This window comes from Coregonus lavaretus (assembly GCF_964263955.1).
Source record: "Coregonus lavaretus genome assembly, chromosome: 21".
NCBI classification, from domain to species: domain Eukaryota; kingdom Metazoa; phylum Chordata; class Actinopteri; order Salmoniformes; family Salmonidae; genus Coregonus; species Coregonus lavaretus.
Genome location: NC_140008.1, coordinates 38,848,949 through 38,862,716, shown reverse-complemented (window position 1 = coordinate 38,862,716; position 13,768 = coordinate 38,848,949). Strand labels below are relative to the sequence as shown.

Genomic DNA, 13,768 nt, shown 5'->3' with positions numbered 1-13,768 from the left:
CTGCAACCCAGCAGTTGGGTCATCCAAACAACCCAGCATTTTTTCTAATGTAGAAGACATGGATATTGTAAGGGTTATCCAGAACTCCCTGGAAAACAGTGACAATTGTTGATTATTGGATCGATTGATTGATCTCGATGAATTGATAGGTCACAGCACCTGAAAATAACCTATGGATTACATGAAAAAAGACCCAGCTGCTGGGTCAACGCAGCATAAAAGTAAATAGAAACCCAATTGGTGGATAAATTAACCCATGTTTGGGTAATCAGGTAACCCAACTGGCTGGGTAAAAATAGCCCACCATGTGTTCTGTCCAATATTTACCCAGCGCTGGGTTACCAAATAACCCAAATTGGGTTGTTTTTAACCAATACTTTTGTTGTATTGGTTCCCTCCCCTAAGCTCCCTGTAAGCCAGAGAACCCTGCGGTGAGCCTAGAGTGCAATACTAACATAGCCGAGGTGACGTGGGACAACGCAGGACCAGATCCACATGGTGTCAGGGGTGGACTGGCAGGGAGTGATGAGCTCCTGTAACAGCACCGGCTCTTACTGCACCTTCAGCTCTCTGAGCTGTGGCCAGGCCTACACACTCAACGTACAGGGCCTCACTGACACCTGCATGAGCGAACTCAGCACCAGCATGAACCTGCTCACAGGTGAGACACAGACAGATATGGTAGAGATAAACTTTACTGTGGAACGCTGTTCATTGGGTCCTACCATGTCTATAAATAAACGTGTCAAATACATAAAAAATGCTTTATTTTGTATAGCATATTGTGTGTAGGCTAATTAACTTTCCTTGGATATCACAGTGTAATCTTACTAGGGCATGGAGCCATTTCTGGTTCCCAATCATTTGTCACACCTCTTTAATCCTCTTAACCCTGGACTCAATGGCCACACAATGGAAATGTGCCCATAGAAATATAATTTCTAGAACAGGTTTCTCTATTCAAGTCAATAGGTCTGTGATGGGTGGAATAGGTGGATGTGTAGAATTATATTTCTATCTCACTGTAACATTATTAAAACCCAACACACAACCTGATCCAATACATCCCTTCCAGCCCCCTGTGTCCCCACCCACATGACAGCCGATGTAGACTGCGAGACCTACGTGACCTGGGACTCAGCCCGCGGTGCCACCGGCTACACCGTGCATGCAGAGTGCAGCGGTGGGCACAATGCCACCTGTACCAGCTCAGACACCAACTGTGCCGTCCTTGATCTGACGTGTGGACAGGACTACACTATGGTGGTGCTGGCTAACCACGACATCTGTGTCAGCCTGGCCAGCGAACACATCCCCTTGTGGAAAAATGTGGAAAAAGTCAAGGAGTATGAATAATTTCTGTCATTGTAAATATGTAATTCTGTCTATACATAACATAAATCAGAGAAAAGGTATGAAGTACAGCAAGCACTGAATGAACCTTAACCAAATTATTATTTGTCATTTTTAGCATTAAGTTCTGTGACGTCCATATCAGTGGACTACAGCTGTACCAGTGGCTCAGCCATGGTGTCCTGGTCCCCAGTGTTCGGAGCAGACTCATACAGAGCAGTGGCTCCCAGCAGCGACGGACCACCCTGTCCTGCACCTCTCAGGGCACGGAGTGCCAGATCACAGGGATGGGCTGCGGAAAGGACTACCTGGTGCAGGTCACCGCTGTGTCCAAGAGCTGTGAGAGCACAGCCAACTACTCCTCACACTTTGTCACAGATAAGGACACAGATCAGGGAGGTATACTTCGGGACAGGTGAGACACCTGGAGAGAGGTGAGGCATTTTACACAGGTAAGACAGACATGTTTGGACCCACAATAAACAGAGGAGGACAGAGTGGAGTGGAGGGCAATGATTCATAAAAGGCTGAACGAACGGCACTCTTACACTTCTGACCCTTTAATCCCTCCAACCACACACACAGACATGCTCTCCCCTACTGTAGACAAATGCTTTGCCCGAATTCAATTCTTTAATCTGATTTTACATACAGTCCGCATAAGATGACAATACAACATCTTGTATTATGCAAGCTGTAAATATATATACAGTGCATTCGGAAAGTATTCAGACCCCTTGACGTTTTGTTACGTTACAGCCTTATTCTAAAATGAATTACATTAAAATGTTTCCTCATCAATCTACACACAATACCCCATAATGACAAAACGAAAACAGGTTTTTTGTCGAGGCACAGATCTGGGGAAGGGTACCAAAATAATTCTGCAGCATTGAAGGTCCTCAAAAACACAGTGGCCTCCATCATTCTTAAATGTAAGAAGTTTGGAACCACCAAGACTCTTCCTAGCGCTGGCCGCCCTGCCAAACTGAGCAATCAGGGGAGAAGGGCCTTGGGCAGGGAGGTGACCAAGAACCCGATGGTCACTCTGACAGAGCTCCAGAGTTCCTCTGTGAAGATGGGAGAACCTTCCAGAAGGACAACCATCTCTGCAGCACTCCACCAATCAGGCCTTTATGGTCGAATGGCCAGACGGAAGCCACTCCTCAGTAAAAGGCACATGACAACCCGCTTGGAGTTTGCACCTAAAGGACTCTCAGACCATGAGAAACAAGATTCTCTGGTCTGATGAAAGCAAGATTGAACTCTTTGGCCTGAATGCCAAGCGTCACGTCTGGAGGAAACCTGGCACCATCCCTACGGTGAAGCATGGTGGTGGCGGCATCATGCTGTGGGGATGTTTTTCAGCGGTAGGGACTGGGAGACTAGTCAGGATTGAGGAAAAGATTAATGGAGCAAAGTACAGAGAGATCGTTGATGAAAACCTGCTCCAGAGCGCTCAGGACTTCAGACTGGGGCGAAGGTTCACCTTCCAACAGGACAACGACCCTAAGCACACAGCCAAGACAATGCAGCAGTGGCTTCGGGACAAGTCTCTGAATGTCCTTGAGTGGCCAAGCCAGAGCCCGGACTTGAACCGATGTAACATCTCAGGAGAGACCTGAAAATAGCTATGCAGCGACGCTCCCCATCCAACCTGACAGAGCGGAGGATCTGCAGAGAAGAATGGGCAAAACTCCCCAAATACAGGTGTGCCAAGCTTGTAGCGTCAAACCCAAGAAGAAAGTACAAAGTACTGAGTAAAGGGTCTGAATAGTTTTGTCATTATGGGGCATTGTGTGTAGATTGATGAGGGGGGGGGGGGAAAACTATTTAATACATTTTAGAATAATGCTGTAACGTCACAAAATGTGGAAAAAGTCTAGGGGTCAGAATAGTTTCTGAATGCACTGTATATTTTTGGAATATCTGAGGTCATATCAGCTGGTCATTAGGGAATAATTGGTTACCTTACTGCTTTTCCATGGGTATCCATGTTTGTTTGTTTCTTATTCAGATAGAGAGACAGACCACACGCACACATCAGTGCATATGCATCATTCTTGATAACTAGGTCCTCTATTGAGCTGGAAAGTCATGTTATATTGTATTTTGTAGCCTATTTAGAACAGCCTATTTAGATCAAAGCATTCCCTGTGTAGAACTATACCACAGTGCTGTTATCTTAAACATCAGGGTGTTTTACCTGAGAAAGGCTTGATGTTTGACCCCATTTTCTCCTTTTCTTTTCTCTCACTTCTCCCTTCCCTCTCCCTCTCTCTCTCCCTCCCCTCTCTTTCTCCCTTCTTCCTCCGATCGCTCTCTCTTTATTTCTCCCTCTCCCTCCCTTCCTCCTCTCTCTCTCTCCCTCTCTCCTCTCCCTCCCTCACTCCCTCTCCCTCTCTCAGACCCCTGTCCTCCCAAGGAGCTGGATCTCTACCGTGAGTGTTCCAGCAACGTGATCATGTTCTCCTGGGCTGCCACCAACAACACAGCCCACCACAGGGCCAAAGCCGTGGACTCAGACGGAGAACACATGGACTGTATGACCTCAGACACAACCTGCTTCTTCACCAACACCGTGTGTGGCCGTCGCTACACCTTCACCGTCTACTCCATCAGTGGCGGGTGCAACAGCCAGGCCAGCACACCCGTAACAGTCCGCACGGGTACGACCAACACAGGCTGCATCTGAAATGGCGCCTTATTCCCTATACAGTGAAAATATGGTAAACTACACTGGAAAAGTAAGATCATAATTGGCGCTAGGTGGCAACCTCTAGCGCAGCCATACTCAATCGGCAGACCTCGGGCCGGATCCATTTCTTTTTTATCCTGAAAAACTCCCCAGTCCTTAACGATTTCAAGCATACCCATAACCTGATGCAGCCACCTCTATGCTTGAAAATATGGAGAGTGGTACTAAGTTATGTGTTGTATTGGATTTGCCCCAATCATAACACTTTGTATTCTGGACAAAAAGTGAATTGCTTTGCCATATTTTTTTGCAGTATTACTTTAGTGTGTTGTTGCAAACAGGATTCATGTTTTGGATTATTTTTATTCTGTACAGGCTTCCTTCTTTTCACCCTGTCAATTAGGTTAGTATTGTGGAGTAACTACAATGTTGATGATCCATCCTCAGTTTTCTCCTATCACAGCTATTAAACTCTCTAACTGTTTGTGTACTTTTTACCCCTTTTTCTCCCCAATTTCGTGATATCCAATTGGTAGTTACAGTCTTGTCCCATCGTTGCAACTCCCCTACGGACTCGGGAGAGGCGAAGGTCGAGAGCCATGCGTCCTCCGAAACACGACCCTGCCAAGCCGCACTGCTTCTTGACACATGCTCGCTTAACCCAGAAGCCAGTCGCACCAATGTGTCGGAGGAAACACCGTACAACTGGCAACCGAAGTCACCGTGCATGCATCCAGACCACCACAAAGAGTCGCTAGAGCGCGATGGGACAAGGACATCCCGGCCGGCTAAACCCTCCCCTAACCAGGACGACGCTGGGCCAATTGTGCGCCGTCTCATGGGTCTGTAGTGACACTTCTAGCACTGCAGTGCCTTAGACTGCTGCGCCACTCGGGAGGCAACTCTGTAACTGTTTTAATGTCACAATTGGCCTTATTGTGAAATCCCTGAGCGGTTTTCTTCTTCTTTGGCAATTGAGTTTTGAAGGACACCTGTATCTTTGTAGTGACTGGGTGTATTGATGCACCATCCAAAGTGTAATTAATAACTTCACCATGCTCAGAGATATTCAATGTCAGCTTTTTTTTCTTTCTTTTTTTACCCATCTACAAATAGGTGCCCTTCTTTGCGAGGCATTGGAAAAAATCCCTGGTCTTTGTGGTTGAATCTGTGTTTGAATTTCACTGCTTGACTGAGGGACCTTACAGATAATTGTATGTGTGGGGTACAGAGATGTGGTAGTCGTTCAAAAATCATGTTAAACACTATTACTGCACACAGAGTGAGTCCATGCAACTTATTATGTGACTTGTTAAGCAGATGTTTACTCCTGAACTTATTTAGGCTTGCCATAACAAAGGGGTTGAATACTTATTTCCTCAAGACATTTCAGCTTATCATTTTTTATTAATTTGTACAAATTTAGAAAAAGATAATCCTACTTTGACATTATGGGGTATTGTGTGTATGCCAGTGACAAAAAATGTCAATTTAATCAATTTTAAATTCAGGCTGTAACACAACAAAATGTGGAGAAAGTCAATGGGTGTGAATACTTTCAACGAGTGAGCAGATGACACGTGATAAAGAATGTAGACCTTCACTTGTAGTCAGTGGCGGCTCCTGAAAAAATTCTCAGGGGGGGCAATTTTTCTGATGATTTAGGTGACCTACACACATTTTAAAAAATATATGTCCAGCAACAACATGAAGACAGGGGCAGCATATAAGTCAATGCCAGAAGCATTTATTGACTGATCTCAAAAGTGTTGGCTTACAAAAGCAAAATAAGTTATCACAGTAAAAATAATCAAGGGTGTTCTTTCACATTCCTCAACACTGCATAAACAATATGCATTTCCATAAACAAATGAAATATCAGCTGAAAATACAGCATCTTGGTATTTGTTCAGATTGCAGGATCAACAAGAGCTTTTACCACATTTTTTGCCTCATGGTTGAATTGGAAATATGTGCACCTGAGCATAATTCACAACAAGCAAGCAGGAGCTTTTGATAGAGGCTACTGAAAACATTGATGCAAGTTATTGGTAATAAGAAATTTTTATAGACTTCCATATTCTGCCCTCTTGTATAGATTTGTGAAAATGAACAGTGATAGACATTTTGCCTGAAAACAGAATTTGAAAATAATTTATAGAAAAGGTAAACACAGCTATCTGTATGGCTTTGTAAAAATGAACAACCATATTCTGGCCAATTGTATAGATTTGTAAATATGAACAACCATATTCTGGCCAATTGTATAGATTTGTAAAAATGAACATGAACAGATTTTTTTTTTTTTTTTACTTTTTTTAAAATGAAAAATAACTATTTTAAACAACATCAACTGTGAACTGATTTGGGCGTGTGTGTGTTAAAGAGACAGACAGGGAGGGACAAAGAGAGAGAGAGGCTACATTACTTGTACTGAAACTGTTCTCTTCTCTCTTTCAATGCAGCAAAGCGGTCAATGACTTTCTCATTGAAATCAGGCATGCTGAGGACTAGTTCCCTCTCCATGGAAAGCATGGCCAGTGCATTCAGACGTTCCTGGCCCATTGAATTTCGCAGGAATGTCTTAACTCGTGTCAAAGTTGAGAAACGTCTCTCAGCTTCAGCTGTTGTCATGGGAGTAGTTATGAGGATGTTCAACAGAGTCACAGTCTCAGAGAACGTCTCCTGGAGGTTGTAGCTCATGAGAACCTGGTACAGTGCCAGTGCACCACAGTTTGACTTTCACGTCGTCGGCAAAAAGACCGTTCAGTCTCTCCAAAAGCACACTGGCGATTGAGACTGAGGTTGATTCCGAGATGGGAAGGAACTCAAAAAAGCGCTCCTGCACTTTGTGGTTGCTATCTATGTACCTCAGCACAAGCACCAGCTGTGTCTGTGTAGAAACGTCCGTGGTCTCATCAGCTTGGATAGCTACGAAATTCGCCGACTTCACCTCCTCCACAATATGTTCCCTCATGACCGCTAGCATACACTCCAGTAGCTCGTTTTGAATGGTCTTTGATGTGAACTTCTTTCAAAGAGACAATCGAGTTGCACTGAACGCTAGCCATGTTGATAGTAGTACGTGCTGCTACCCGCTCTTTTCTTAGTTACGTTCATGGTTATGTTACGTATGACGAAAGCGCGTAAGTGCAAGCCCTCAGAAACCCATAGAGATTGTATTGAAAGCTCTGATATTTGAAAAAAAAAGATTTTACATGATAGTCTATGAGAGACCCCTGGGCGATTTTCAACCTGACTGAAATCGCCCCAAAAGGGGCGGGGCCATTTGAAGCACGACTTTAGCCTGATTGGACATTTAGTGGCAGATCAGACGTCTAGATTAGAACACTGATAACTACTGTTGCCGTGATATAATTGATTAGAAAAAAAATCCCTTCCTTTTCCCGTTTGGCAGTGCGTCGCCCATATCGCCCTAATGAACACACCGCCCCTGCTCTGGAGAGCCCTGCGGTTGCGGACGGTGCAGTTGTTGTACCAGGCAGTGATAGGCAGTGTACAGTGCTATGGTGATTGCATCATCTGTGGATCTGTTGGGGCGGTATGCAGATTGTAGTGGGTCTCAGGTGTCGGGTAAGGTGGAGGTGATATGGTCCTTAACTAGCCTTTCAAAGCACTTCATGATGACAGAAGTGAGTGCTACGGGGCGATAGTCATTTAGTTCAGTTACCTTCCGAACCTGTGAATGAAGTTAACGAGAACATCTTAAAGAAATAAAGGGAAGACAAATGGAGTACTTGAAGAAAAACACAAACAATGCCAAGGTTGCGCTCCCATCCCAAGTGGATAGGACTGCTGACAATGGCAAGAACTCCGCCCGCAAAATGAGAGGAACATTTAAAGCCAAAAGGAGGATATGTATATGGGAAAAAGGGCTGGGGCAGCTGTTGTTGTTTTGCTGTAAATAGATCTAAGAGGCAAAGAGAACTCCCTGAAGCTCCAGTCAACTGAATGCTGATTATAATCTGTCTGACATGATTGAAAACTGTCCCCATCTCTTACTCCCCTCCCTTCTGCTCCTCTCTGTCTCTCTCTCCGGCTCTACTATCACTCCCTCCATCCCTCTCCCTCTCTCTCGCTTTCTCTATTTCAATTTCTCCTATCGGTGCATGGTGATCCGGTGAGTAACAGTGTATGAAGTAGCCCGTTGCCATGGCGTCAGATGCCAGCCACATGCTGGAGGCAGCCTTGGAGCAAATGGATGACATTATCGCTGGTAAGCTTCTATTTTATTAAGACCTCCTCAAAGACAACCCGGCTTGCAATTACTGCTCTCTTTAGACTGGTATTTGGTAATGTCTTGAAGGTTTCATTGAGATTTAAATATATTAACTTAGAGTAGGAATGTTACATTTTGTTCAGTTCTTTCTAAGCATAATCAAAATAAATTGTGTACTTTGGACTTTAGTTGAAATGATGAAAGGAAAGTTCCTCTTAGGATCTTGAAGTTTGAGATACTGGGATTAAGCTTGTTCCAACTAGAGCAGATTTACTGGGGGAAACTCAGCAGGTTTTGAATAGATGGTCCTTGTCAGTAGGCTACTGTACATCAACCATTCTGCTAGTCTTTTACGCTGCCTCTGTTCTTCCCCCACCTGGTCTATTCCATGTATACTCTATCATTTATATTACATTTCCATTTTGGTCATTTAGCAGACACTCTTATCCAGAGCAATTTACAGTCAGTGCATTCAACTAAGGTCGATAAAACAACCACATATCAATGTCATAGAATGAAAAAAACGTTCCTCAATAAAGCAGCTATCAGCAAAATCAGTGCTAGCAAGAAAGACAAATACAACATCCTTGTCTGTAGTTGTCCACCACACTCTATAACTAGCTCTCTTTCCATATTGTTCAGCTCTCCATGTTTTCTTACAGGGGTGATACATTTCAGTCACCACTGTTTGTCATAACCATAGCAGGATATCAGATGACTCTGTTGGGGTTCCTGTAAGGGGCACAAGACAAACGGCTCTAATAATAGAGATAGCATAGTGCTAATGACCCCCAGTACACTGCAAGACAGAGAAAACCGTGACATCACCCATAGAGATGGTCATACAGGCTAACATATTGCTAATAATGCTAACAATTCCTGTAATAGGCCTACAGCTAAGGTGACATGAGATCATGAATATATATCTGTGCAGACTAGTGCAATATTTAAAAGACCATCAGAGCACAGCACTTTGACACACTGCCTTTACTCAGAGAAGCAGTCAATACCAGTGGCGGCTCCTGAAAAAATTCTCAGGAGGGGCAATTTTTCTGATGATTTAGGTGACCTACACACATTTTAAAAAAGATATGTCCAGCAACAACATGAAGACAGGGGCAGCATATAAGTCAATACCAGAAGCATTTATTGACTGATCTGGGGAGATGGATTCCAGTTTCTGTGACAGATTATAAATAATCTCTGATGCCTTTGTTATATTAGCTTTTGGTTGAATGTACTGTCGTAGTAAATATATAATGTTATAGCTTGGTCTGACTAAAATCTTGTGCATGACCCATTTTGTGTTGGGCGTTTGTTTTCAATCAATGCTGTTCCTATCCTATAACAATGGACAAAAGAGTCCTATCTTGTCAGCCTTGTCAGCAGGTGGCCAAGGACAACACCCACGCCATAGGTCTCTCAGTTCTTCCAACTCACGAGTTCTTGCTCTGAGGACACACACACACACACACACACACACACACACACACACATCATCACTGATAACACACACACACACACACATCATCACTGTTAAACACACACACACACACACACAAAAATCCCCTCTCTTTAGGCTGAACATTTGAAGACAGAGAACCCGACTCAGAGCCAATGCAACAGTGGAGGGGACCTCGCCCAACTCATCAGGACCAATCAGAAGATCAGAACTACTAGATTCAAGTTACATCATTTATTGTATAAAATGTCTGCACACAATGTTTTCGGGGCTCTCTTCAGATAGCTCCCTAAGAGTTTGACGAACGAGTCCGTGCACGCGATTCCAGATATCTTTACCTCTGAATAAACTGCCTTTATTATACCATATCCACCCTGTCCAAAGTCTCTACTTGGTCTCAGTTCTCCAGTAAACTTGTGATTATCAACAGTACACAACGGTAACAAACAATTGGGGGAACTCACGGGGCAGATAGTAAGGTCGCAGTGACACAGAAAGCAGTTCAATGTCGGGGGTACAGAGTCGCTCTCTTACCAGGATCGATTTTCCCTGTGACTGTCAGATCGCGGTCCGCTTTGACCAGGGTGAAGCCGGCCGGCTCCACTTCTCTGTCCGGGACACTGTCATCCAGCCAAGTCTCCCAGCTGTATTGGATTCCGCTGCCAGCAGCGTTTTCATTATTTAGTCCGTTCGTAGCGGGTATGTACACGATCAACAAGATCAGTCCAAAACCCACCACTGGAAATCCATGGTTGGCAGAATGTTTGTAAACTAAGTGTACAAATTAAAAACATAAAATAACGCCACTAAGTGTACAAATTAAAAACATAAGATAACGCCACACTGCAGGTCGCAACAGAGACGCTGCTAGCCGCTATTTTCTTAGTTACGTTCATGGTTACGTCACGTATGACGAAAGCGCGTAAGTGCAAGCCCACAGACACCCATAGAGATTGTATTGAAAGCTTTGAAATTTGAAAAAAATTGATTTTACATGACAGGCTATGAGAGACTTCTGGGCGATTTTCAACCTGACTGAAATCGCCCCAAAAACGGGCGGGGCCATTTGAAGCACGACTTTAGCCTGATTTGACATTTAGTGGCAGTCAGATCAGATTAGAACACTGATAACTACTGTTGCCGTGATATAATTGATTAGAAAAAAAATCCCTTCCTTTTCCTGTTTGGCAGTGCGTCGCCCATATCGCCCTATTGAACAGGCCGTCCCTGGTCAATACACCATGCAATGTCCCTACAATATCCCTATAGGGAACACTTGAGTTTTCAAAGCTGACAGCGTTCAGGCACAGTTGAAGCTAGCGTTGTAGTGGGAGGGTGCCCTCCAGTGCTTATGCTAGGTAGCAGTTGGATGTTTTCAATTATTTCACACATTATGTTGATGTATTCAGTGACTCACATTGGAAATTCAAACTGGCATGATATATTCATCAGCACATAATACTTTCACTCAGCAATCCTAACCGCCTGTTTGTGGAGCAGTCACATACAATATAGTCAACAGCAAACAGTTTATAGTAATCTGATTTCAGAAAATCAAAACAAGTCAAAATGGATTGTTAGACTCTGGGATAGCTAGTTTTAAGGCTCTGATGGCTGTATCACCCCTATGATCTTTGCCCTAACCATAACTTGAATCTAAATTATTTCATTTTATTGGCAGGAGGGTTCTGCGAGGCCTTCTTGAAGTTTGGGGCCCAGGGTTACCACTCCCAGGGTTCGAACTCTGCCCCCACCTTTGCCCTCACCTCAGCCATTAACCCCAACATCAGGGTGCTGCAGCTGGTAGAGGATCTCAGGGTAGCCCTGGAGGGCCAGGTGGACCAGGAGGAGCATGAGTCCATGAGCAGACAGGTCCCCATGGACACAGCACACACCCTGTTAGATTGGCTGGAGAAGGGAGGGGTGAGTAGCTTCAACACAGCCTAAACTCACTTCACACACTAAACTGGCTAGTGTGGTGTATTTATTCAGGAAACCTTGTTACTGGGTTCTATTGAGCATATGAACCATCTTTCAGAAGGGGGGGGGGGGGGGGGGATTATGGGGTGGAATAGAGACAAAAATAACAAAGTGATAGTGTTTGTGTAGGAGACGGAGAGGGATAAAAAGAGAGAGACAGACAGAAAGCAAGAGAGAGAGAGAGAGAGAGAGAGAGAGAGAGAGAGAGAGACAGAGAATAAAAGAGAGAGAGAGAGAGAGAGGGGGGAGGAGAAGAAAGGGAGGGAGAGGAGCCAGCTGGCGTGGTCTGAGTCGTAGTGCTGCAGTCTGATATTAGAGACTAGCCACTTCTCAGCCTGCCTCTGTCTGGGCTCCAAACCACACAGCCAGGGTCCGACCTAGACACAGCACACCATAGGGTCCCCACTACAGTCTCTCTGCAGCAAGAGAGAGAGTAGGAGGGGAAGAGGAGGAAGAAGCAGATAGAAGGATTCAAGGGGATTAACAGTGATAAAGTATCTTTCTTTCAGAAGCTCTGTTAAGTTTCTGAGCTCTTCTCTCTCTCTCTCTCTCTCTCTCTCTCTCTCTCTCTCTCTCTCTCTCTCTCTCTCTCTCTCTCTCTCTCTCTCTCTCTCTCTCTCTCTCTCTCTCTCTCTCTCTCTCTCTCTCTCTCTCTCTCTCTCTCTCTCTCTCTCTCTCTCTAGGATAAGTTACAGTGTAGAGTTTGAGGAAGAAAATAGTCAAAGCTACAATGGGCCAACAGAATGGAGTATAACATAGATTTCTATAAGCATGTTGCCTGGCTGAAAAAGGTTAGAGACTTTTTGAGGTTTCACTTTCATGCTTTTCCCTGCTTATATATCTGTACTGCATCTGTATAGAGGAATCTGGTTATTGTTATTGTACACAGACAGGGAAATCCCTTGTATACTGGAGATGCACATGGAGAAAGACTTGTGTTGTGGAGTTGTTCATTGTAACACAGTTGATTGATAGTACAGACTCATCTGTTTTGACCGTAAACTGGAAAGTTCTGTGTCATAGTAGTCACCTGTTCTATTGTCTGTCATTTCTGCACCTTCACAGAACAAGGCCCTTCAATTAACAGTTGGTATGGGAAAAGCTTGGCAATTGTTGAAGAGCAACAGGTAGCATTCAATAAAACATGGTAACCACCTTTCTGGAAAACACTTTGAACTCTCATATTACATTTACATTTTAGTCAATTAACAGAAGTTCTTATCCAGAGCATACATTTCCATACCTTTTTTATTTTCTTGTTTGTACTGGTCCCCCATGGGAATCCAACCCTGGCATCTACCACCTGAGCCACACAGGACCCAACTCTCCCTGCGTTTCTTTACTGTGCAGGAATAATACTTATACCCGAAACTCTGCAGGCGATTGTGATTGGATGAGCTTCTACATAGCCTTCATACATGGCACGATAACAGGAAAACTTGATTTCCGTATAGTTCAATTAGCAATATGGCTAATCTGTCAATCCATCTGTTGAGGAACTTGTACTGAATTTTAATGAAGAATGTGTGAAGGGGAGCAGGAACGGGCTGGACCGGGCTGGCGACGCGCACCACTGGCTTGGTGCGGGGAGCAGGAACGGGCGGATCGGGCTGGCGACGCGCACCACAGGCTTGGTACGGGGAGCAGGAACGGAGCGGGCTGGCGACGCGCACCACAGGCTTGGGGCGAGGGATAGGAACAGGCCGGACCGGGCTGGCGACGCGCACCACAGGCTTGGTGCGAGGGACAGGAACAGGCCGGACCTTGCTGGCGACGCGCACCACAGGCTTGGTACGGGGAGCAGGAACGGAGCGGGCTGGCCACGCGCACCAAAGGGTTGGTGCGAGGGACAGGAACAGCCCGGACCGGGCTGGCGACGTGCACCACAGGCTTGGTGCGAGGGACAGGAACGGGCCGGATCGGGCTGGCGACGCGCACCACAGGCTTGGTACGGGGAGCAGGAACGGAGCGGGCTGGCGACGCGCACCACAGGCTTGGTGCGAGGGACAGGAACAGGCCGGACCGTGCTGGCGAC

The 13,768-nt window shown here is 45.1% G+C and overlaps 1 protein-coding gene across 2 annotated transcripts; it reads left to right on the top strand.

Annotated features, from left to right (window-relative positions):
* The first annotated feature begins 8,060 nt into the window (after nt 1–8,060).
* LOC311148838 (liprin-beta-2-like) lies at nt 8,061–12,939 on the top strand. Of its 2 annotated transcripts, XR_014614954.1 has the most exons (4): nt 8,061–8,288; nt 11,435–11,676; nt 12,417–12,524; nt 12,799–12,939. XR_014614954.1 is itself a non-coding variant. In XM_084185834.1 (3 exons), exons 1-3 carry the CDS (start codon nt 8,225–8,227, stop codon nt 12,438–12,440), a joined length of 330 nt encoding a protein of 109 aa, XP_084041960.1. In that variant the 5' UTR covers nt 8,061–8,224; the 3' UTR covers nt 12,441–12,592. The 2 variants fall into 2 exon arrangements, 1 of the variants encoding a protein (XP_084041960.1); XM_084185834.1 differs by lacking the exon at nt 12,799–12,939 and having other exon boundaries at nt 12,417–12,592.
* The last annotated feature ends 829 nt before the right edge of the window (nt 12,940–13,768 follow it).

Bases quoted from the DNA above. Each gene is read 5' to 3' on its own strand.
- LOC311148838 (XM_084185834.1), top strand. From the start codon at position 8,225: ATGGCGTCAGATGCCAGCCACATGCTGGAGGCAGCCTTGGAGCAAATG. The intron at 8,289-11,434 runs GTAAGCTTCTAT...TTTTATTGGCAG, and splicing joins AATGGATGACATTATCGCTG to GAGGGTTCTGCGAGGCCTTC. The intron at 11,677-12,416 runs GTGAGTAGCTTC...CTCTCTCTCTAG, and splicing joins ATTGGCTGGAGAAGGGAGGG to GATAAGTTACAGTGTAGAGT.